Source organism: Python bivittatus, unplaced genomic scaffold, assembly GCF_059951505.1.
Source record: "Python bivittatus isolate LINGU-HERP-01145 unplaced genomic scaffold, Pbiv_v1 ctg000330_np1212, whole genome shotgun sequence".
NCBI classification, from domain to species: Eukaryota; Metazoa; Chordata; class Lepidosauria; order Squamata; family Pythonidae; genus Python; species Python bivittatus.
The window spans coordinates 37500209-37526332 of NW_028277058.1; the positions used below are offsets into that span (position 1 = coordinate 37500209).

The following is a 26124-nucleotide window of genomic DNA, read 5'->3' on the forward strand; positions in this document are numbered from 1 at the left end:
TTAAAATGTCCATTTTTTTTTCAAAACTGACTATTAAAAACACTATTTTCTGAAATCTGATCATTCTCTGTTTTAACTCTTCACATTTAAGATGTCTTAATAGAAGTTGCAATCTCCTGTTATTCTCAACAGGCATCAATGGCAATGCTCTCTGGCTTGATTTTATTGCCAATTGAGCACCTCATTTAAAAACCCCAGAAAAACCTACCAACCCTTAAGTTGGTAGTTCAAGATGTGTAGGGTCAACTTTAGCAATTCATAGCCAATATATAGAAGACATCTGACAGAGGAAGGCTGCTCTGTATGGCATAAATGAATTTTTAAATAGTTCTGTGTTGTGACAATTGCTGTATGTAACCTAAAGAAAGATTAAGGGTTTTTCCCCCAAATAAATCCTTGTGAGTGGCTGTATACACGTGTCATCTTGCATTCAGTGAGCAAATGATAAAAGGGAGGTGACGATGAAAGCAGATGGGTGGGTGGGTGGGTGGGAGGTCATGAATGTAAGTGAAACGGAACAAAGCTGATACTAATACTTCTTCCCATTCCCTTCCATAGGTAAAAGGCAGGTGTCTTCAGTAGAGAGCTTCTCTCTATCCATTGTAGATACTTAACCAAACTACATGGGAAGGAAATTGGTTAATATGGTGCCTGAAAGGAAATAGGAACCCCTGAACTCAAGGGGACCAACTACAGAGTAACTGTGGATAGGTTTCCTTATGCTCACAACTGAATACAAAGACTTTATTGATTTATTTCTTTTTTGCAAACAAGGGAAAAACAGCTCAATATTGCAAAGAGTTTTTCCCGAATTTCCAACTGATCTTACATAGAATAAGTTGGATGAAGGTGATCCATCCCCAGCATAGCATCACCAATGCATATAGATCTGGGAATAAGAGCCATGGAACTCAGTGAGACACACATAGATTTGCTATGCACAACAGTATGTGTAAAATAGTAGCTTTGTTTTTTGTTTGTTTTTTTAAAATGTGTGCAGCTCTTCCTGTCTGCTACCCTGCGTACAAAGTTGGCAAGATGTAGGTGTTCCACTTCTACTTTCACTGCCCACATTCAAGTTAATAAGGAAGACCCACATTTTTAATAATCAAGATGCCTTTTGGAAAGGAACGTTTAGTACAAGATTCTACCAACATTCTTGGTATTTCTTACAAACAGTACAGCTGAATATTTCTAAATCTCACCAGCTGCAACCAGAATTGACTCATGGTCAAGAGAGATTAGAGGTGCTGACCCCCTTCCATTTTAAAAGCACTTAACTTCTATAACCAAAATTGCATGCCACTGTAAGCTATGCCAATATTATGCCAATATTACACCAGGGCCTTTTTTGGATCACTATGGGATAGAAAGAAATATGTTGTTGCTCTTTATTTGGGAGTAATACTGATCATGTGTTGATGACACGGGAACTAAAGAGGGAACTAATTGACATGTGACGCTGCATTCCATGTGACTTGGGCATGGTGTTTATCTAAAAAATAAAAATCCTAAGTCAATGGATAGAATAGTTCCCTTTTGTGTCCAATGTGGCATGTGCTTCCTGTGAAAATCTCAACCCAGCTGCATTAATTAACCTGTTGTCCTTAAATCCCTTTTACCTACTAAAGTCTAACGCTAATCCAATTGTGCCTAATCATTAGACCTTCCCCCTAGTAAGGTTTTTCCTTCAGTTTCTGTATGTATATGCAGATGGGGAACAATTTTATGAAAGGGTGCTAGCAATCAGTAGTCAATAATTAATAATGGTGGGCCTTTTGTTTGTGTGTGTTTTTTAGGGAGGGTTGGAGAGATGGTGTTCACACAGCAGCTCCAGAGAACCTTTAAGGAACTGGATTATCTGGACCTCTTTCAATTGGGATTCAGACCTGGGTACAGGACAAAATGGCATTGACTGCACTTCTGGCAGGAGTGGGATGGGGCTGGTGCACCCATCTTTGCTCCTCTTGATTTCAGCAGTTTTTGATACCATCAATCATGGCATCCTGCTGGATTGTCTCTTTGGAAATTGGGAGTGGACAGAAGTCATGCTGGTTCTCTTCCTTTGGGGCTTGTTCCAGTCAGTATTGATGGGGAAAAGGTCTAGACCATGGCCCCTGCTTTGCGGGATTCCACAGAGCTTGGCATTCTTTTCACTCCTGTTTAACTACATGAAGCCATGGAGTGAGGTATCATCAGTATGCTGATGATATCCAGCTTTATATCTCCACCTGTGGCCACTAAAGCGATGCTGTGGAGGTTGGGTCAGTGTATGGAGAGTGTGGGCGTTTTGATGGGGAAGAACAGGTTTCAGTTCAACCCTCAGAAGATTGGGTGGCTCTGTGTTCTAGGGTCTCTATGTTCCAGGGACTTTCTGTCTTTAGTTTTGGATAGGGCTGCACTACCCCAAACAGAACCAGGGTGCAATTTGGGGGTCCTCCATGACTCATGGCTCCTCATGGCTCCTGTTAGAGGAACTGGTGGCATCCATGTCCAGAAGGGCTTTTGCACAGCTTTGTGTTGTGAGCCAGTTGCACCTGTTCCTGAATTGGGAAGCTCTGCTCACAGTCACTCATGCCTTAGTCACTCCTGAATGAATGACTACAATGCACTTTACATAGGATTGTCCTTAAAGAACATCCAGAAACCACAGTTGGTTCAAAATGCAGCAGCGCAGACAGTTACATATGTTCCTTGATCAGCATATGTTGCACCTCTGCTCTGTGAGCTGCATTAGTTGCCAACACGCTTCCAGGTTCAATTCAAATTGCTGATAGTTACCTATAATGGTCTTCATGGCATGGTGCCAGATTATTTGAGTGTCTACCCATCCCATCCAATCTGACAGGAGCGATATGTTACGGGTCCTGTCTATTAGTGCCATCTGGCAAAACCCAGGAAGAGAGCCTTTTCTGTCGTGGTATCCACTCTTTTTGGAACATCATCCCTCTTGATATCAAATCAGCACCAACCCTTTGGCCCTTCATAAGCCCTTGAAGATGTGGCTATGTCAGCAGTCATGGGGGTCAGAATATATGGCAGAGCCCATGAGATGGTTACAGGTAGTCCTCAACTTATGACCATTTGTTTAGTGACCATCCAAAGTTATGATGGCACTGGAAAAAGTGACTTGTGACTGGTCCTTGCACTTATGACCATCGCAGTGTCCCTGCAGTCACATGATCAAAATTGGAAAGCTTGGCAATCAGCATGTATTTATGATGGTTGCAGCACCCTGGGGTCATGTGATCGCCATTTGTGTCCTTCCCAGCTGTTTTCTGACAAGCAAAATCAATGGGGAACCGTGTGATTCACTTAATGACCATGTGATTTGCTTAATGACCACAAAAATGTAAAATTGGGTGCAGTCACATGATGCCTTGCTGAATGATGAATTTCCTGGTCGCCATTGTGGTTGTAAGTCAAGGACTACCCTTATTTTGGATGTTGATGTTTACAGTTTATCACAGTTGCTAATTATATATATTTTTGTTAAGCTGCTGTTAGGTTGCATTTTTAAATTGTTGTTAGCTGCCCAGAGTCATGACGATGAGATGAGCATTGATATACATTTAAATAAATAAATGTCTTCTGGCCAGTGCGTGTACAGGCATACATATATGCTAATGCTTATACAAATATATCACATTAACACATTTGTTGAGGAAAAAATCACCAGGAATGGGAGATAGCAATCTTAGTTGACAAAGAAAGTGGATAATATACAGAATTTTTGTCTGTGTTTATGAACCCTTTTTTCTAAGGAGATTTGATAGAATTATTCATTAGGGTAAATAGCGTGTGTGTGTGTGTGTGTGTGTGTGTGTGTGTATGTATGTATGATATATATATTTGGGAGAAAATGAGTTAGAATTGAGGTTGACAATACTGCATCCATGGCAGCAAGGCATGTATATTACCATAAATTAAATTGCTGACTCACAAGATAAAAATAGCTGAAATTTTGTGGAATTGCTAAATCTTGTAAGATCTCTGTATCTTTCTCTATTCTTGGCTGGGTTTCAAATGGAAATGCATGACTTCCAGTGAACATGTTCATCTCTCCTCTCTGTTTTTAAATCTATCTGTTGCTTGTAACATAATGTACAAAATATTGCTAAAGTGTCCACTGCTGGAGGTTACTGATGGAGGCAGAATATAATTTAGAATCTGCTGTAGGGAAACCTAGAGTTAGCCTTTTGAAATTGGAGGCAGATTTTGACATGGAAATTTCTATGATTTTGAGATTCCACATTTTCAGAATTGTTTTCAACATCTGATGAACATTGGATTAATATATATATATACATGAAATTTGTTCATGCACATTTCCATGAGGCAGCAAATTAGACTGGGTTGATCAAGAGCTAGTGTGCAGAAAAGCCACAGTCTGAAGCAGACCTCAGCGCGCTTAAATTTCCTGGCACATGGCAAATGTGTTTAATTCTATATTGGGATTTATCCTCTCTGTCATGTGGGCAGTGCATTCTTTGGGACTTTCCCCATTGCTGAGTTGGAGTGGCCTTCACCCATCCCTAAGTCAGCAGAAAACTAGCCAGCATGAAACGCCATGTCCCCACTGTTGATCACCACCCTGCATCTGTTTCTTCTATTTCAAGTCACTGCAGTTGCTTGACTTCCCTCCAAGGTAATAGATGACAAAGCCTAAAAAATGTAATGCACCTTCAGGCTACCCTTGGATGATATCAGAATAAAAGGGAAAACATTAACATGGGAACAGCTAAGGGCAACATAAGCTTCTCTCACTCATGGGCTGAAGATGAGATAAAGAAAATGTCATAAGGACACAGCAGGAAAAATGTACAGTCCACATGTTTATTGCCTGGTTAGGTAGAAGTGGAAAAGAGCCCTTTGAACCAAACCAGAGATATGTTGTAGAAGGTGCTCAACCCCATTATAATTATTTCAGTCAAGAAGATAGTTTGATGGTACTGTGCTGTGCAAGAAACCATATATGGAAATTGGCAATACATAATTAAGCGTGAAGATCATATGATCCTCATGGCTGTCACAGGATTCCGCCCTATCTGGTATCTGGTTACACCTAAAGATCAAGTTCCAATAGCACAACGTGAGAATTAATTATTAAACTCCCTGGCAGTGTGTTCTTTTTCAAAGTGAGCCAGCATCTGTGTTGTATCCTGTACTTCTAGAAAAGTATCTTCCAGCTACAATCATAGAGCTGGATCCGTAGGTGTTCCTTAGGACTGCATATCTTCTCAAATATCTCAATTTCTGGAGAAGTGATTCTTGGGTCCTCTTAAAATATTAGCGGTATGGAGCAATCCTACAGATCGACAATCACTATCTATAAGGTGAGGCTTGGTTTTCTTTGTACCCTGGATTGTAACAGCCTCTCTTGATTGGCCAAGGGAGACATGTGGTTTAAGAAGATTTTCCTTAATAATGGATTCTGCAGGAGGTAAAAAGGAAGTAGAAAGGAGTTGTTAAAAGATAAATGGAGAAAAAATGTTTGATTATTAAAATCTGTGATCTAGATTGCTTGACAATATAGCTTTTGAGTGCTATAGTTTTAAAAACTTGAATTGACAGTTAATAATCTCTGTTTTAAGTTGTAATATATTTAGAATAACTGAAGATCTTAATTCTTTGAATCCCAATCTGTTTTAAGACAAATTTAATAGTATTGAAATAGTTTATTCACATTATATGCAGCAATTGTGTTTGTGCCCAGATAGTTTGTCCTACATTCTTGGATCATGCAGCCATTCATAGGGGTAGAGACATACATTGCAGCATTGATTCCTTAAAGGCCAGGTTCATACATCATGCTGAGACAGTCTGTATTTTGTTTGTTTTGGCTTAGAATATTATGTGAACTCCACTAATTGTGGTTTATTCAAGAAAGCTAACAAACCATGGCATTGCCCAGTGTGCGCATCTAGAAAAAGAATGAGCCATCTTTCTAGTTTTTTTAGGTGGCAGAGGCAGAATTTGGTCTCCTGCTTTCACTTTAACACAGACCTCAAATTAATGGGGGGATCCTGAATCAAGTGACCTGCATACTATCTGTGGATGGTGAGAAACATAGGTCAATGTATCTGAAGGGCTTTGGGTTGGGAAAGACTATTCTAGAGGAATTGGTTGAAGTCCTCAGTAGCTCAAGAACAACCCTTTCTAACTTGGCTCATCAAGATGGGTTGGCTTATGCTGCCTGATAGTTCTGTGAATTATAGCCCAGCCCATCTGGATGGAGATGCCTGTTGAGGAAGGCTGTTTTTGATCTTCAAGCCTGAAGAAGATTGGGAAGTGAGGGAAATGGTTGCAAAAGTCAAGGAGATGTTTTGAAATGGGCAATACTTAGAAATTAGCAGGTTGTTTCCAACTGGAACTGTAATAAAACTTTGGAGGACATCTGGTTTAATCTCATGCCCAGTGACATTTGGCCTAGCTAAGCTGAAAAACATTAGAAGCCAAGATATTCAGTTTAGAAGAAATGAGAAGGTAATCCAATATGCAGGGAAAACTGCTAGATGAAATTGAAACTATACTTGGCTGCACAGCACACACAAAGGTTGAAATCTTTTGCACACTTACCCAAGAGCACACTCATTGATTTGCAACGGGATTTACATCTAAGTAAACCTAGTGAGGCAGTGTTTGTGCAACATGTTGGCTCATGGTTAACTCTGCCCAAACATACTAGTACTTTCCTTATTGTTAGCAGAGAATGCTGCATATGGAGAGGTATAACTGAGGCTGATAACCTAAGCTACATCTTCTAGAGAAAGTGTACAAAAGTATTATGTACAAGCTTCAATTGATGAAAGCCATACTGGGCAGCAGAGATCAATAGCTATGGGCTCTTCTGGTAATGACCACAGCATATGGAAGATTGCAACTTGGAATGTAAGAAGAATAAATGTTGAAGTGCACAATGAAATGAAATGAAATGAAATGAAATGAAATGAAATGAAAATATGTTGTAAATTTGAAACTAAGGGAAAGGACAAGGATGTGATTAATTTAAATGAAGGTGGTCTGAGGTTGTGGAATGGAACCGATGAATACATACAGGGAAACAGAAGGTGTAGTTTTGATTAAGAATGAAAGGGCCCAAATTTATGTCAGAAAGTATGAATTTGTATTTTCTAGGTTGTTTAGGTAGACATGATAATCCCTCAGATTATGTTTAATTAGATCCAGTTGTTTCTGTCACTGAGCTAGAATAGCTCACTGCTTCATTGTTCCTGATGTCTTTTCCTATCAGCAAATTCAATTTTTTTCCATTTAAAAAAATTAGGGAAAATTAATTAAATAATTATTTTTAAATAATTAAAATGATTAAAAATGATTAGTATTAGGAAAACCATCATTAAATTTTAACAACCATCACCACTGAGTTTTTGGTACCATAATTACCTCCCATCATGTGGCTCTAGGCTAAAGCCAAGTAGGCACCGACTAAGGGGCGCCAAATTTTAGAGGGTGCCAAAATTGAAAAGACTTTTAAAACCACAATAAAAAAGTGAAAAGCATTAATGACACACTTTGAGCTAGCATGCCTGCTCAAGGGTTAAACATAATTTCACAGAATTGTTGTGTGCTGATATAATTAAAATTACTTACTGTGTAAATAGGGTTAATGTGAAAATGTTCGAAAAAAGAAAAAAAATGGTCAGGGCTGAAAATCGTAAGTGTAAAGCTCAAAAACTCAAAGAAAAAAAGAAATAAGAGGGTGCCTTTTTGAAATTCCTAACAAAATTGAAAGATAAGCCAAACCGTAGAAGGCACCATAATATGACTTTGCTTAGGGCGCCAAAATATCTAGAGCCAGCCCTGCCTCCCATTGTATTCTTGATAAGGAGGCTCATTTTGGAATTTTGTCCAGCTGTTTATTAGTGCTTTTAAGAAATCTTTAGCTTTTACAGGTAGTCCTTGTTTAGCAACTGCCTCGTTTAGTGACTGTTCATAGTTACGATGGTGATGAAAAAGTAACTTTGTGACCAGTCCTCGCATTTATGACCTTCGCAAGTCTGTAAAGCAAAGGAAAACTGAAGTAATATCGTGAAATTGTGATGTTTCACTTAGTGATCGCTTCACTTAATGACCAAGTTGCAAGTCCCAATTGTGGTTGCTAAACAAGGACTACCTGTACTATATGCCAGCTTTGAATCTTGCTCAAAGTTCACATACACAAAAAGAATATTGCAGCACTCCATACTTTTGCGTGGACTTGAAAAATCACCAAAATCTACACTCAGTACATGTTGAGTATATAAGGGCCTGTGGTTGGTTGGAGCAGATACTTTACATGCAGAATACCCCAGGATTACTTCTTCAACATGACCCTTTCCAGAAGTGTAGGGATAGCAATTTTTAGAATCTCCAGGCAGCATGGGAATGATCCTAACACACCTGAACATTGTAAGTCTCACAAAGGTTTACTGGACCAGATGACATATGGCCTGCTGTGATATAAGAATGTTTCTTACATGTGACTGAATGGAGCAGCTGAACACTATCTGCCATCCTCTCACATGATCACCTAGACACAAATTATACTTGGAAGGTGATAAACTTATCTGGGACAGCTTTGTGTTATCTGCTCCAAGTTTTTTTTTTTGCACATATGTAGAGCTCTCACGTGTGGGGGTGAGAAAGGAATTTGGCTAAGGAATTCGCAGTAAGACAAATTGTTGGAGCTGGAAAAACATAGTAGAAGATGATGGTTGGCAAACTAAGCTGTATTTAGGCAGTTCTGGCTGCTGAAGAATAGCCTGATCCAGGATGGACCAAAGACATCAAAGAGCTCCTGGGTTAAGGGAAGATTATCAAAGTTGGAGAAAGATGGTATGAAATGGGATCATATTAACTTAATGAACAATCCCCAAGGGAAAAAAGGAGAAGATCAATATTCTACGAGCCATGGAAGATAGCTAGCTAAGCATAATTAATGACCTTGATTAACTCTAAGGGGGAGATATAGTGTTATATCTACCCTCATTTTGCTTACACTGGGTACCATCATAACACCACCTTATATTGGCTGGCACCAATTTTCTTCCAAATCTGGGCCAGTAACTGCGGTCGAGGTATTTGCAGCACAACATACTTTTAAACCTTATGGATGGCCCACTTGATTAGTTGTCTAGAATATAGAAAATAATGCCTGAGCTACCAACAGTGTTTTCTTTAAAGAGACCCAGATGTTGTATGTATGTTTGTTTTTATTCTTCCTTCACCTGGATGGATAACAGAACATTCTGGAACAGTTTAATCCAGCTTTGGAGAAGTTGATATATCTGGGTAACAAGTATCTGCGGGCTTTTCATGGTAAGTGACAATGCTAGCTGTCTTCCTGCTTGCTTACAGTCTGAAGCCACCTTTCTGACCCTGTAGTACATCCACCCTGCTGATATTACAGAAGTCCTTGAACACCTGGCTGTCCTCCTGGACCTGGAGTAGGGTGGTTTGATAACCCAAAAGTTCTTTTTTGATGGTATATATTGTTCTCTCTTCTGCACTTGCATGATCTGTTTCATTATTTTTTATTGTTTCTTGCTTTTAAAATATAAGCCACCCATAATCATATGGAGTTGGGCAGCCATAACATAACATAACATAACATAACATAACATAACATAACATAACATAACATAACAACAACATAACATAACAACAACATAACATAACATAACATAACATAACATAACATAACATAACATAACATAACTGTATCAGTATGTCCTCAGTTCTGTAGAATTTCATATATGCACGAGACAGGAGGTGATCTTTCTCACCATGCATGGATAGAAAAGAATATCTGAGCAGGCAAATGCATCTGTATAATCAGATGCACCATAATTAGTACAGAGCATAACGTGTATAAGAATTGCACACCTTTGCATGCTCTACTTGTGGACAACATGAAACTAATGGAGTTTCCTGACTCTTTTCTTTGCCCAACAAATGTCAAAAGGTTTGCAGAGAGGCAGTCTGGGAGTTGACCTAAATCTTTGGCAAGGGAAAACCCAAGGAGAGAATTACTGAAAAATGCTTTAATAATAATTGAAGAATAATTCTGAGTAAAATGAATTTTAAAAAGAGAAAGGGAATTCCCAGCCAAAAATGCATTCTAATTTTCTTCCTTTAAAAAAAATTCTGTAGCATTATCTGAGGCCGCAGATGTATATTTTACAGCAATTCAAAAGATTGGAGAACAAGCTCTTCAGAGTTCTACTTCACAAGTTCTGGGTAAGACTTCTATCCAATCTCTCTTCTATTTGGCAATTTTATATGCCCCCCCCCCAATGATGGCACAACAGTTGTCAAGAGAAGTGTTTTTGCGCCTGTAAAAGTGCTGCATGCCCCTTTTGTACTTTTTGCGTGAAATAGGAAAAAAATGAAATTATGATATATGGGTTTGATGATTAGAAAAAATGAACATTATGTTGTAATCGCAGAGTAAGAGGTTAATTTAAATTTATACCTATAACTGTTGTAAAAGAAAATTGGAAGTCATTTCTTTATATGTCCTCCTTTCTTTTCTGCACTTTTGGCTTTGTTCTCTCTTTCCTTTTACGTCTTTTTCTCATCTTAAATATTAGTTTTTGTTAGTTTTTATCTTTCTTGCTTGAGATTTAATAAAGTTATTATAAAAAAATTACAATTGCTGCTTGCCAGCTTTCTTCAACTTTGTACTGTGCTAGATCGCAGCTCCCATTGTTTCCAGGCAGCTTGAACATACCTTTCAGAATTATGGAAGTTATAATCCAGCACACTTGGAATCAGTCTAAAGATAGATTGACAGGTTGGGAAAAGACTACAAGGCACCAAATATTAATCTAATTTTCCTATTACTGTATTTACTAAAAAGAGGACTTGTGGGTCCCCTCCCCCCCCCCAATTTATCTTTAAAACTGGAAGGTTGTGTTAGATTCACTGAGAATATGACAATGGAGGCTGATCATTTTTTTTTTATTTAATTTTCCTTTTTTAAGAAAAGCCATCTTAAGTTAAGGGTTGTTTTCCTTTCAGGTATATGCAGTAGTGCACAATATTTTTAGTCCTGCTGGTTACTATATAGATCGAGGTGTAGGCATTTTGAAAAAAATACAGTAACTAGAGGTCAGTATGGATTTGTTGAGAAAAAAAACCTTGCTATACTAATTTAATCTCATGTTTTGATCAGGAAATTTTCTTAAAAGATTGTGGGAATGCAGAATATATCTTGACTTCACCAAAGCATTGAATAGAGTACCCTGTGATATACTGATTACCAAGCTTGTTAAGTGTGAGCTGGATGGCATGACAGTAAAGTGGATATGTATCTGGCTCAAAGAGTGCTCACCGGTGGCTCCTTATTAAAGAGAGGTATCAAGTGATGTGCCCCAAGAATCTATCCTGGATCCTTGCTTTCAATATTTTAATAAATGATTTGGATGAGGAGGTGGAGGGAATGCTTTGTAAATGCCACAAGATTGGATGGGATAGCTGATACTTAGAAGAGAAAAATAAAATTCAGCATGACTGATAGATTGAAGAAATGAGATGAAGGTAAGGAATTAAATGTAAGAGAGATGTAGTTGCAAAGAAGACAAATGCCATTTTTGACTATCTCAACAGAAATATTATTTCCCACTTTTGGTCACCACACTTTAAGAACAATTCAGAGAAACTGGAACAGGTTCAGGGAAGGGCAAGGCCATCCCATGAAGAGAGACTGAATGACCTGTTAGGTATATTTAGTCTTTGAGAAAAGGCAAATTCTGTGATATTGCAAAAGGACTCTGATTTCCCCCTCCAGTTACACAATGGTGGCAAAATAAGGTCTTCCTCTCATGGGACGCAAGAGCTACTATGTATATTTATCCGCTCGTTGCCCATAATCAATGAAACCGTAATAGCTGGACTTTTGTTCCAGTATTAGATAACACTTTGCATGAGATGATACATGATTGTCACCTAGTGATAATAGCAATTTATATTATTGTATAATATAGGAGGCTAAATATACTACGTTTGTTAATCATTCCGTTGGGGTTTTTTAGAGTGCAAAGTTCTTTTGTGAGTTTATATCTAGCCATTGTTCCATCCTCTCTGACAACATACTCATGTTTTAAACTGATATGATTCAATCTATGCAAGAACTGTGTAGATGAGCTAGAATGTGAACTTGTGTATCCTGATTCAATATATCGATCAGTTTATTTCCTCCTCTGTGGTTCATGCATGTTCATTTATAACGCTAGTCTGACTCATTTCTGCTTTTATGTGCAAGTTTTTAAAGTTCCTTTTTTTAAAAAAAAAGTCAACTTAATTGTCTGACAAATTACATACATATTATATTTTATTTCTTAGTTTTCATTCATTTTTAAATATTTTTCTTAAAATCTGGGTTTTAAAAATGCATTTGGATATGTGTTTTGGGTTGAGAACTGCATTATGACATTTGGAGAAGTATGAAATCTAAGTAATAATTTACCTCCAGTCTGTACTCCAGGTAATGTAGATCAGATCAGTGTCCATTAGAAATCATGTAGAATTTTCAAGCATTGTTATTTCACGTTCAATAGTTCAAGCGTCTCCATTTGATGCCTTCCAAATGTGCTGGAACTGTGGCCGCCAATTTCCACTTGAGAATTCTGGGATTTACAATCTTACACCCAGTGCTGCAAAACTGGTTGATCCAAGGGTTCCTAATAGCAGAAAAGCAGTTAAAAAGCAATTTCTGAAAGTGATTAGAAAAGGAAGTATGCAAACCCAGTGTCCTTTCAAAGGCACTGACTGCAGTTTGAGCAAAAAGATGGTTGTTCCCTTGTTTCCCAGAGCTCTAAACCTGCAGGAGACCACTATCTTGCGGTCTCCTCACAAGAAGCAAATGCTTCATTTGTGGGCGATCTCAAGTTCTCTCCTTGTCGGGAGAGGGATTACGAAGAGTTGGTCTACTCGCTGACTCTTCATTCCGACGTGGTTGTCAGTTCTGCTTTTGGTGCAGCCATCTTCAGTTTGTCATTTCTGCCCCGGAAGTCAATAATATCACTTTTCCAATTCCTTCTTTTTGCCAACCCCCATGCTCGATACAACCACAATTCTTGATCAACAGTAAAATTTCAAAGCTTTTGGTATATATTTCAACATTATATTAACATCTTTAACATTTAAACATTTAGTATCTTTTTGGGATAGTGTATTAATGTATATTAGTAGAATTATAGGAAAATCTTTCCTCCCTTATGGACTTTTTGCGTAAAACAGAAAAAAATGAACTTATGATTTATGGTTTTGATGATTAGACAGGACAGATTATAGAAAGAAGAGAATTATGTTGTAACCATACAGTAAAAGATAAATTTATAACTGCTGTAAAGAATATTGGAAGCAACTTCTTTATATTTTCTTTATTTCTTTTCTATTTTTCTTTTACTTTTCCCCCCCTTTCTTGCATTTATAGCTTTCTCTTTTATTTTTTCTTTTTCTTTTCTTTTTCTTACATTATATTAGTTTGTATTAGTTTTTATCTTTCTTTTTAAAAATCTTTAATTATATATGAAAATCTAAATGCTACAAGCTGAATGTACATTGCAAAATAGGGAAGTGTAATTTTAAGCAGCATCAAAAGAAGCATCGTTTCCAAATCACTTTGAGTACTGTGTCCATTCTAACACCACCCAAATTTAGAAAGGATTCAGAGAACCTGAAACAAGTTCAAAGATGGGCAAAAAGGAAGATCAGGGGCAAGAACCTAAATCCTATGAGGAGGGAATGATGGTCCCAGCTTGTTCTCAGTGACCTGAGGTTGGCAGGGTATTGCACATCCAACTTCAAAAGGCTTTGGAGGAACTGGAAAATGGAAACAATGCCATGTAGAAGGGCCCCAGTGCATCCCACCTTTTGATTGGAAGATAGCTTATAGCATCATGATGAGTATCCATTCATATCTAACGTAAGTGTGAGAAAAGACTTGTTTATAATCAGCATCTTTCTTCCAAAATCAGCAAAGAGTCTTACCATACTTTAAAATAATCAATGTTTTAATCCCATGCTAAATCTTCATGCCCCCCTTAGTAGGTGCTACCTCCTATGCATCTCTAGCAAGTAGCCTTCAGGTTGGCTGCATGCCAGCTTTCTGTGCACCAGCTTTCTACAGCTTGGCACCCCCTGAATGTATTTGGAGGGACTACATCTCCTAGAATTCCCAGCCAGTGCCAGAAGAAAAATAATTAAATATGTTTTTTCTTTTCCTCCTTGAAGGTGAAATTTTGATACAGATGTCTGACACCCAAATGCATCTTAACCGCAACTTGGAAGTAGTTGTAAGTATCTTGGATATATCTCTAAGAACAGGAAGATGCAGGAGAGAACTGTGACAAAAAGTTCTGACAGTTATTGTTTTTAACATATTTTTCTGATGTCCTAAACAATAACAGAAAAAGAAGGATTTATTTTCTCTTGGTTGCTTGCTAATCAAATTTTACTTATAGGAAGGCATGGGGGGGGGGCGGGGAAGCATGCAGAGGCATATGTGCAAAGTTACGTAAGGTATCTGAATCACAGCTTGATTATGTATCTCCATCCTGTATACATACAGTAACTTCTCTCAACCTGGTTCCCTCCAGATATGTTGCATTTCAGCTCACATAATCCCCATCTAGCATGACTAATGGCCAAAGGTCAACAATTTATTAATAAAGTTTATTTTTTTAAAAAAGAGGAAATAATATTGGGTGTGAAAGGTTGAGCCTTATCTTCTTTTTATGATTTTATAAACCAGTCTAGCAGCCTTTCATGATGAGGAGTGGAAAATAAATGCTTTACATTCCTAACTAAATACATTTATGCTTTTTAATTTGCACAGAGCTTTGAGAGAGGTCACAACATGGCGTATGTAGAGATTCTCAGCCAACCACACACAGCATTGCCTGAATACAAAACTACACTCATATTCACATTTCCATCCAATATACCTCTAACATCCCTACGAATATTCTTTATTCATTTGTCCATAAATACATTCAGTAACCAAGGAGAATGCACACATCCTTGTCTTACTCATCACTCAGTGTTGTACTAGTGAGTGTTCCCTCACTTCAGTTTCATCCCAAATCATTTCATCACTGTATTCTTAATTCTATTCCCTTTGCTTGAGGCTCCTTTTTTAGTCCCTTTCACCCATTTCTATAACATTTTAAAATTATTTCCATCAAAATCACTCTGTGTATTCTGTGCCTGTTTTAACTGTAACTGTCCCTTGCTATCTTCCCTACATTCTTTGCAACTATTTTTATCTCTTTCTCATTCTGCAGCAATCATTGTCTTATATGCATTTTTTTTTATTTTACACAACCTCACTTCATCATTTCACCAAACATCCTTCTATACTTCCTATTAGCATAGCTCCAGATTCTTCTGTGGCCTTCTGTAACATAATTCTTTTCACTCTATTATAAGCAGCTTCCACATCATATTTCCTTACCTCCACTTTTCATTCAATCTGTTGGGAAATTAATTTATTTTCTGCTACTATTTCATACACGACTTGTACTTTCTCTTTTTGCAAACATTCTACTTTCCCTTTCATTTCTTTCACTTTTCTTCTATGTCCATTTTTGCCCAACATCTGCTCTTGGCTTTACTAAATAATGGCCCATCCCACATTCAGACCCTCTCACCTTGCATCCTTCACTAATTCCTCCCATGTATCATCATAAACAATCAAATCAGTCATGCTCTTGGATTTATTGCTTTGTTATATGTATGCATGAATAGATTTATGTTTAAGCCACATATTCAAAACAGATCTATTCACTGAACAATTGCATTCTCATTCATTTCTGTGTCTTCAAATGGACTCTCTCAACTTGTTCCCAAGCTAATTAATCTAACTTAATATTTTCCCCCTGGTTGGCATTCATTCAAAATTTTGCAGTTTTCACCAAAATCGATCCCTCATTATTCCATTATCATAATTCACATTATCATAATTGTAACATTTAAGAATCATCAGCCTATATGTTACTATTTCATATGCACCCACAATAGTCTACATCAGTGTTTCTCAATCTCAGCAACTTTCAGATGCGTGGACTTCAACTTCCAGAATTCCCCAGTCAGCTGGCTGGGGAATTTGAGGAGTTGAAGTCCACACATCTGAAAGTTGCTGAGATTGAGAAACCCTGGTCTAGATGATACCAAGTCATAGTTTCTGCCATGCAGCTGTTTCATTTGTAATTAAACCTAACCCTTCACTTTACTGGAGATATTCACCAGCTCAACTCCACAAGATCAGACAACCATCATTCAAATCTATTGCATCCTTCAACCTTTTCTTAATTTTACAAACACACCCCTATTTTTCTCCCATTTCATTCATTACATTATGCTGTTTACCATTTACTACTTTTACATTCCAAGTTCCAATCTTCCATATGCCTTGGCCATTATCAAAAATAGTGAACTCTGTCAACCATCATGGCATTGGTCAAACAAGGATTTCACCTAGGCTTTTTTGATAAGATAGAGGTGTCACCTAGGTTACTAGTCCTAGTCATACCTATGCTACATGCCACTTTTCCTGCTAATAGTTACGTTTTGACATGTTTTGGCCAAGGCATAATCAAGGCACAACCAGTTTTACCTGAAGTTCTGTTTTACATTATTCTATACAAGCTAGTCCCCTTCATGGATCACTGCCTTGTCGTGGCGAAGGGGCTTGTGTAACTCAGTGAAGCCATGAGCTATACCGTGCAGGGGCACCCAAGACGGACAGGTCATGACAGAGAGTTCTGACAAAATGTGGTCCACTGGAGAAGGAAATGGCAACCCACTCCAGTATCCTTGCCAAGAAAACCCCATGGACAATGTTAAAAGGCTAAAAGATATGACACCGGAAGATGAGCCCCTCAGGTCAGAAGGTGTCCAATATGCTACTGGGGAAGAGCGGAGGGCATTTCCAAGTAGCTCCAGAAAGAGTGAAGCGGCTGGGCCAAAGCCGAAAGGACGTTCAGCTGTGGATGTATCTGGAAGCGAAAAGAAGGTCCGATGCTGTAAAGAACAATATTGTATAGGTACCTGGAATGTAAGATCTATGAACCAAGGCAAGCTGGATGTGGTCAAACATGAGATGACAAGATTGAACGTCAACATCTTGGGAATCAGCGAATTGTAATGGACGGGAATGGGTGAATTTAATTCAGGTGACCATTATATCTACTACTGTGGCCAAGAAACCCTTAGAAGAAATGAAGTAGCCCTCATAGACAATAAGAGAGTGGGAAAGGCAGTAATGGGGTACAACCTCAAAAATGACAGAATGATCTCAGTGCGTATCCAAGGCAAACCATTCAACATCACAGTAATCCAAGTCTATGCCCCAACCACTGATGCCGAAGAAGCTGAAGTTGACCGGTTCTATGAAGACCTACAACACCTTCTAGAACTAGCACCAAAAAAAGATGTCCTTTTCATCATAGGGGATTGGAATCCTAAAGTAGGAAGTCAAGGAGTAATCGGAATAACAGGCAAGTTTGGCCTTGGAGCACAAAATGAAGCAGGGCAAAGGCTAATAGAGTTCTGTCAAGAGAACAAGCTAGTCATAGCAAACACTCTTTTCCAGCAACACAAGAGACGACTCTACACGTGGACATCGCCAGATGGTCAATACCGAAACCAGATTGATTACATACTTTGCAGCCAAAGATGGAGAAGCTCTATACAGACAGGAAAAAAAAAGACCAGGAGCTGACTGTGGCTCAGATCATGAGTTTCTTACTGCAATATTTAGGCTTAAATTGAAGAATGTAGGGAAAACCACTAGACCACTCAGGTATGACTTAGATCATATTCCTTGTGAGTACACAGTGAAGGTGATGAATAGATTTAGAGGATTAGATTTGGTAGACAGTGCCTGAAGAACTATGGACAGAGGTCTGTAACATTGTACAGGAGGCAGCAACTAAAACCATCCCAAGGAAAAAGAAATGCAAGAAAGCAAAATGGCTGTCTGATGAGGCTTTACAAATAGCTGTGGAAAGGAGGAATGTGAAAAGCAAGGGTGAAAGGGAAAGATATAAGCAACTGAATGCAAATTTCCAGAGAATAGCAAGGAGAGATAAGAAGGCCTTCTTAAATGAACAATGCAAAGAAATTGAGGAAAACAATAGAATGGGGAAGACTAGAGATCTCTTCAAGAAAATTGGAGATATCAAAGGAACATTTAGTGCAAAGATGGGCATGATAAAGGACAAAAAAGGCAGGGACCTAACAGAAGCAGAAGAGATTAAGAAGAGGTGGCAAGAATACACAGAAGAACTCTACAAGAAAGATCTTAATGTCCCTGATGTCCATGCTGGTGTGGTCACGGACCTTGAGCCAGTCATCCTAGAGAGTGAAGTCAAGTGGGCCTTAGGAAGCATTGCTAACAACAAAGCTAGTGGAGATGACAGTATTCCAGCTGAGTTATTTAAAATACTAAAAGATGATGCTGTTAAAGTGCTGCACTCAATATGCCAGCAAGTTTGGAAAACGCAACAGTGGCCACGGGATTGGAAAAGGTCAGTTTACGTTCCAATTCCAAAGAAGGGCAATGCCAAAGAATGCTCAAACTATCGCACAATTGCACTCATTTCACATGCTAGCAAGGTTATGCTCAAAATCCTACAAGCTAGGCTTCAGCAGTACGTGAACCGAGAACTACCGGATGTACAAGCTGGGTTTCAAAGAGGCAGAGGAACTAGAGATCAAATTGCCAACATTCGCTGGATCATGGAGAAGGCACGAGAGTTCCAGAAAAACATCTACTTCTGCTTCATTGACTATGCAAAGGCCTTTGATTGTGTGGATCACAACAAACTCTGGCAAATTCTTAAAGAGATGGGGGTACCAGACCATCTTACCTGTCTCCTGAGAAATCTGTATGCGGGCCAAGAAGCAACAGTTAGAACTGGTCACGGAACAACCGATTGGTTTAAAATAGGGAAAGGAGTATGACAAAGCTGTATACTGTCACCCTGCTTATTTAACCTATATGCAGAGTATATCATGAGAAATGCCAGGCTGGAAGAATCACAAGCTGGAATTAAGATTGCAGGGAGAATCATCAATAACCTCAGATATGCAGATGATACCACCCTAATGGCAGAAAGTGAAGAAGAACTAAAGAGCCTCTTGATGAGGGTGAAAGAGGAGAGTGCAAAAACTGGCTTGAAACTCAACATTAAAAAAACTAAGATCATGGCATCTGGACCCATCAATTCCTGGCAAATAGAAGGGGTAGAAATGGAAGCAGTAACAGACTTCATTTATTTGGGCTCCAAGATCACCTCAGACGGAGACTGCAGCCATGAAATTAAAAGACGCTTGCTCCTTGGGAGGAAAACTATGGCAAACCTAGATAGCATATTAAAAAGCAGAGACGTCACCTTGCCGACAAAGATCCGCATAGTCAAAGCTATGGTTTTTCCAGTAGTAATGTATGGCTGTGAGAGCTGGACCATAAAGAAGGCTGAGCGCCGAAGAATTGATGCCTTTGAACTGTGGTGCTGGAGAAGACTCTTAAGAGTCCCCGGGACTGCTAGGAGGTCAAACCAGTCAATCTTAAAGGAAATCAACCCTGATTGCTCATTGGAAGGATTGATAATGAAGCTCAAGCTCAGATACTTTGGTCACCTAATGCGAAGAGAGGACTCTTTGGAAAAGACCCTGATGCTGGGAAAGATTGAAGGCAAAAGGAGAAGAGGACAGCAGAGGATGAGATGGTTAGATAGCATCACTGAAGCAATGAGCATGAAACTGAGCAAACTCAGGGAGGCAGTGAAGGACAGGAAGGCCTGGCGCAATATGGTTTATGGGGTCACGAAGAGTCGGACACGACTTAACGACTGAACAACAACAACAACATACAAGCTAGTATCTCTAACCTAGAGGCTTCCTTGAAAGCCAACATACTCTACTGAAATGCACAAGAAAAATTGGGTGAATAATTTCTCCATATTTCTCCAAGTGAAGAAAAAAACTGTCTAACCATAAATCAAGAGCAGGAGCGTCCCTTTGTAGTAACAGCAGCAGTTACTGAAAAAGGCCCATGAGAATTCCCCCCTCCCCCATACCTTCCCTCAGGATTTAACTGGAAAGTAGGAAGCCAGGGAGACTGCAGGCAACTTAGGAGATGATTGTTCAAGAAACCCAGAACATTCACATACAACACTGCTGATTTTTGTAAGCAGCATTAATCATCAGCTGATTTTCAGTGCACTATATATGCTACTTGATCATAATTGCAGATGTGGCCTCCTATGTGTTGACTAATAATGGGAACTCAGGAAGTTGGACAGAAAGATGCTTGCTACATGACTCGTTTCAGGAGCTGGAGATGCCTGATATAATAGATAAAGTGTGTCCTCTACTACAGAATGATGTTCATCCCCATTTAATGCCCAGGTAAACTAGATGAGTAAGACATGATTTCTGACAATGTCTTATTTTTTTGAACAGGCAGAGACCTTCCATGTAGATTTGTTGCAGCACATGGAGAAAAACACCAAGCTGGATGTACAGTTCATTAATGTAAGAGTCAGACTGATCCTGGCCTGTTTTTTCTTATCTTCCTCTCCTTATTCTCTACTTGGCCACCACTGCAGATACTGTGTCCCTTGCATTATTCTTGTCTTTTACAAGCTGCTCCGTATACCTATTATAACAAACAAGCTATTGTTCATGAACCACATAGAGCATGCTCATCTGGGCACATAATGACTGGTGTTTGACATTAGATGCCCAGACAATCTAACCAGCCTTTATAGCTAGCACCATATTTATGCTACTTGTGCACATACTAATTGCTGCCATTAATTAATGACTGTGTGCAGGGATCTGGGGTATTTTTTCTTCTTGAGTCCAGAGTAAATATTTCATTTGTTTATTTTAAACATGTTCACTTGTAGGATAGTCGCCAACGATATGAGAAGGAATACCGGCGCAGAATAGCCAGCATAGATAAATGCATGATGGATCTGCGGAGAATGGAGAAGAGTCGAGAGAAGAATGCCTGGGAGATGAAGGTGGGAAGCAGGCTGGCTGGGTCTGGTGGGAAGCTGAGGAAGGCTAGAGTTGAGGGTCCAGCTGTGGCAAAAAACAGTGGAGTAATTCCAGAATGTTGGATTACTATGGAGAGATTTTGGTTTAAATCCCTACATCCATAAAGTGCCCAGGATGGATATATCCCTATAGGAAACTTTAGTGACTCCAAATTTCTTAGCCAAATTTGTTTCCTGAGGGTTTTTTTTTTCTTGGTTCTTTCTTTTAAAAAAATAAAAAGAAAGGATCTTCTTAGTTGCCCTGAGTTTTTTGGAGAAACGGTAGAATGCAAATGTATATTAATATGTATCTATATCTGTCTCCAATTTCCCATAAGGATGGTTCTTACATAATTTATACCAGAGGGATCCACAGGAGGGGTCCAAAAAATCAAGATGGTAGCTGCAACTGTATTATCATTTTTGTGTGTATGTTACTCGCAGTCACCATCTTGACTTTGGACACCTCCACTGTGGATACTACTGTGTCCTACCCTTGCAGGCTGTTCCCTATGAGGCAAAACATCAGGCAATGTAATGGACTGTGAGAATAACCTTGGGAGGCAGGAGGAAGACCCATAGCCTAGACAGTGGTCTGATAAACGAAATCTGAATCCAAAGGAGGGATGGGGTGGAGAAAGTGTCTCAGAAGGGGCCCTCCCTAATTCTCTGGAAAGCAAAAGCAAGGGAGGGGAAAGTGCTTTCAGACTTGCAAAATTCTGTTACTGTTACCCTACAATAAAGGTAGTGTTAGTACTCATGGTTTTGGTTTCCTGTCTGTCTGGACTACCTCAGAGGGCTGACATGCTGCTTCTTGATTTGTGTGACTTTTATTCCCAGTGGTTGCAAGGTATTTTTCAAAGCTCATTCTTGTAGGCCGAAAATGGAATTTGAGAACCAGTTGGTGTAGTGGTTAAGGCACCAGGCTAGAAACTGGGAGGCCATGAGTTCTTGTCCTGCCTTAGACACGAAGCCTGCTGGGTGATCTTGGGCCAGTCACTCTCTCCCAGCCCTAGGAAGGAGGCAAGGGCAAACCACTTCTGAAAAACCTGGCCAAGAAAACTGCAGGGACTAGTCTAGGTAGTCACCAGGAGTCAAGACTGACTTGAAGGCACCAAAAAAAAAAAAAATGGAATTAACCTTACATTGCAATGATTCAGTGACTGCTGTGTAGGCCCAGCCAACTGTAAGGACTCCAAACACCTGGGATCTGGAAGTGACATTCCCTATTTGACATGTTGACAGGGATCTTTTCTCTCCACCCCCTCTCTTTCCTTGACTCCAGGATAACATGATGCGCTTGAATACCGAGATGCAAGTTTTCATCACTGAGAGCCAACAGGCTGCTGAACTGGAGGAGAAGCGCCGGTATCGCTTCTTGGCTGAGAAGCAGCAGTTATTCTCCAATACCCTTCTCCAGTTCTACACCAAAGTAAGGAGCAGTGGAGGCAGATACAGCATGGGGAAGAGGTAGAGTCAACTGTGTGCATTGGCATAGCTTGGTTTTGATGGGAGCATTTATAGCCTGCCTTTCTGCCCCTAGGGCACGTGAGACTGCAACAGGGATGTTGCATGGGGATCAAAAAAGTCAAGATGACCGTAACCATGTCATCAATATACGCCCCCTTTTAATATCACCCTGCTCCTCCCTGGGAAACCTTTGCACACTTTAAAACAGTATTTCTCAACCTCAGCAACTTTAAGATAGGTGGACTTCAACTCCCAGAATTCTGGGAGTTGAAGTCCACACATCATAAAGTTGCTGAGGGTGTGAAATACGGTTTTAAAAGAACAAGCTTGCGTTTCAAATGTGTTCTTTTGGCCTGAGTCTGGGTTTGTTTTTGTTTTCATTTTAGAAAACGTACTTCTGTATCTTTTAAATCTTCTACAGCTTTTTACAATTACATTCAGCATGAAATCTCTTTTCTTAGCCTGGCTAAAACTGTGTGAAGTATGTCTCTTCCCTTTCTTCACACCATGTACAGTGGTACCTCGGTTCACGAACTTAATTCGTTCCACGATTCTGGTTGCGAACCGAATCAAATTTCCCCATAAGGTTCAGTGTAAATAAGGTTAATCCGTTCTGAACCATATGTTTTTTTTTTTTAACCACAAAAATATGAAACAAAGTACAGGCGATCTCACCTAGAGGAAGGCCCGACCACGTGTCAGAGCAGGGAAGATGGCCACAGGTCGTGTTCGTCACCCGATGCGGAGTTCACGAACAGAAGCAAACTTTTGCGAATGCTGCTGTTCGTGAACCGAACTGTTCGTGAACAGAAGCGTTCGTGAACTGAGGTATTATTGTAATGTTCTAAATTAATTTGCTTCTGTAGGCTCGGACCCTCATCCTGAACAAGGCACCACTGTGGAAAGAGGAATTGGAGGCCTCCCACAATCCTGTGCAGAATGTGCTCAACACCCCACCCAGCCAGAGACACTCATCTGGCCGCCTTACTCCTACTCACTTTGACAAAGTAAGAGAAAGTGGAGTAACACAGGAGCTCTGGGTAGGGAGGAGGCTTCAAATGAATGACCTTTGGGGTAGAATTAGCAAGGACTGGCGTTAACACCACACCACAACAATTTGGATAATTCCCAAAGCTCTGTATATGCATTTGCTTTTTGTGAACCTACTTTCGCTCCAGTTCTCTTCACCTACTGCAGATCAGAAGCACCTGGATCTGTTTTTATCCATATGCCAGCAAGTCTGCAATTCATAGACAGCACCGTCATCCAATTCACACTCAGTTCAGTTTAGCCAACAGAGGACAGAGCCTCTGTTGAATCAGCCAACTGGAGACTCAGCCAACCAGTGCTCATTCTGCCTACCTCAAACATGATGCTTGTCAAATTTATTGTCCTCCCTACTTTCTGTGTAATGATAAACAACAAAAAGTCAAACCAAAGCTTAAGGAAAGGCAAAAGGAGCTTCAAGCACTCATCTCTCCTGCAGTCCGTGAATTTGCCCCCATGCGTTTGGGTGCATATATTTTGTGAGTGCAGTTGGGCAGATTGCTTTGGGAACCTTTGTCTGCCTCAGTTCCTGCTGGCTTTTCATCACTGCCAGCAAACGGTGCACGGTGGCTTTCATATGACTACAACACCACTTCAAGGCTTATTCCCGGGCTTGCTGGGACTGAGAGAAACATGAACTGTGAAGTGGAGGTGGAGGTGGTGAGCCCAGTCAGAAATCAGGTGCCTTCGGATACTGGAAGAATGCACGTTCATATATGGTGGAAGTGAGAGGCGGTTGAAAGAAGTGCTGAGGAACCAGAATCTTTGAGGATTAACTAATCTTTTGCATCGGGAGACATGCACTGGCTGGAGACTTAAAAAGAAGGAGATAGCCCTTGAAGCCTTCATTGATCTTATGTGCGGTTTTATTGGCATATTTTAAGCTGATGGAAAGATGAAGACATCAAGCCAAATGATCGCTGGGCTAATCTAAATGCTTTGAATGTTTTAGATATAGAAAATAGAAAAGGTGGCTTGGGGAAAGCATGATACATGAAAGCATGATACATTATGGTTGGTGCTCTCAGAGGAGGGGACTATGGATGAATCTCTTGTGCAACTTGTATCCAGCAAGGAGGAAACACGCTTTAAAAGTTCATTTATGCTCTCCTGAAGTATCTACCCCTAGTGTGTAGACTCTGTAGCCTTCCAGATTTTGTTAGACTATTGCTTTTTTTCAGCTTCAACCAATATGGCCAGTGGTTAAGAATAATACTGTAGGAGTGCATGGTAACTCCACAGCATCTGAAAAACTAAAATCTACTAAGCCTAAATTGTTTTTGTAAGATATTAGATACAAAGCAAACACTTTTTTTTTTTTTTTTTGGTGAGAAATGAGGCTTTTCCTGCTTTTCAGTATCTTTTTAACCGCACAGATTGTTGCACAGGAACTCAGTTGACAGGAGACAGAAATATAAAGAAGTTAATTAGGCAGGTGTTATATGCATATTGCTCTGATAGCATACACATTTTATATTCATTTATAGTTTTTTCCATTGGGATGTGGTGGGAGGAGAGATATATAATGCATGCACCGAAATGCTGTTGATGCTCCTGGGCTTCATGACAGGTCTTCGTTCTTTCCCAAATATATATAATTTATAAATGTAGCTTTTAGACAAACAAATGGATTACCTTTCTGCACACAGAGCCCTGTTTATTATTAACTAGTAAGTTTACTATTGTACAAGCTCATTTTACTTAGATTATATTTAGACTACCAAGTAGCAACTGTTTCTACAGCAATAAAGGGGTGAGCAAAACCATTTTATAGTTTGTCACTTGGTGACACTGGATTGAGCCATATCCTAGTAGAGTTAGGAGTTTCCTGTACTGAGAGAAACAATAATATTCATATCCTGTTTCCTGATTGGTCCACCTTCTAAATCTTACTTACTATATATGACTGTGCATCCTGATTTTCTATCTTGTCATTTGTCTAAGGTTGTAGAATTGTTAGGAAAAAATGTAGGGAATTTATTTTCCCAGCACTAATGGAAAAGTGGGAACATTTGCAAGCATAAGGGAAATGGTGGGCCTGAACTTCCTAGCCCAGACTGACAGAAGATATGGCAATCGTGTGTGTAAGAGCGTATCAATTGCTGCAATGGGACTTGTCTTCTAGAACCCTTCACTCCTGCTCTCCTCCTTTTGGTACAGTTTCAGAGGCCTCCAAGTGATTTTGGTTCACTTATGGCAGGACAGAGCTCCAGCCTCTTCTCCCAGGAGACTCTACGGATGTTGCCAACCTCTCAGCCAGAAACAAAAAGGAAACCAATGCCAAGAACTCCTTCCGTTGGTAAGATTGTAAAGGAATAATGTAGGGACAGATTAAGAATCTCTGCTAAGACACATTTGCTAGAGATGCCTGTGACAAGTGAAACACGAATGTGTATGTTTATTCTGAGCAGTGCTAGAATTTGGGCTGAATCCTGAAAAAGCCATCTTCAGCCCCCCAGGGAGTTGTGACACATCTCTTGGGTCAGTCAGTGTGTCACAATGTAGATTACCTTACAGCATTATTGTGAGAATCAAATAAAACAGTTTGGGG

General features: G+C 39.6%; 1 protein-coding gene across 2 annotated transcripts in view; it reads left to right on the top strand.

Moving 5' to 3' along the window:
- The first annotated feature begins 5101 nt into the window (after window positions 1-5101).
- Window positions 5102-26124, top strand: part of BAIAP2L2 (BAR/IMD domain containing adaptor protein 2 like 2) — a 40258-nt gene continuing 19235 nt past the window's right edge. The window contains exons 1-9 of one of the 2 annotated variants that reach the window (XM_088141042.1): window positions 5102-5336; window positions 9243-9318; window positions 10153-10239; window positions 14239-14300; window positions 20476-20547; window positions 20925-21041; window positions 22342-22488; window positions 23393-23533; window positions 25734-25872. In XM_088141042.1, the coding sequence (XP_087997168.1) occupies window positions 5298-5336; window positions 9243-9318; window positions 10153-10239; window positions 14239-14300; window positions 20476-20547; window positions 20925-21041; window positions 22342-22488; window positions 23393-23533; window positions 25734-25872 (880 nt within the window). In that variant the 5' untranslated portion in view covers window positions 5102-5297. Of the gene's footprint in view, window positions 5337-5553; window positions 6892-9242; window positions 9319-10152; window positions 10240-14238; window positions 14301-20475; window positions 20548-20924; window positions 21042-22341; window positions 22489-23392; window positions 23534-25733; window positions 25873-26124 lie in introns of those variants that run through there. The other variant, XM_088141041.1, reaches the window with a different exon arrangement.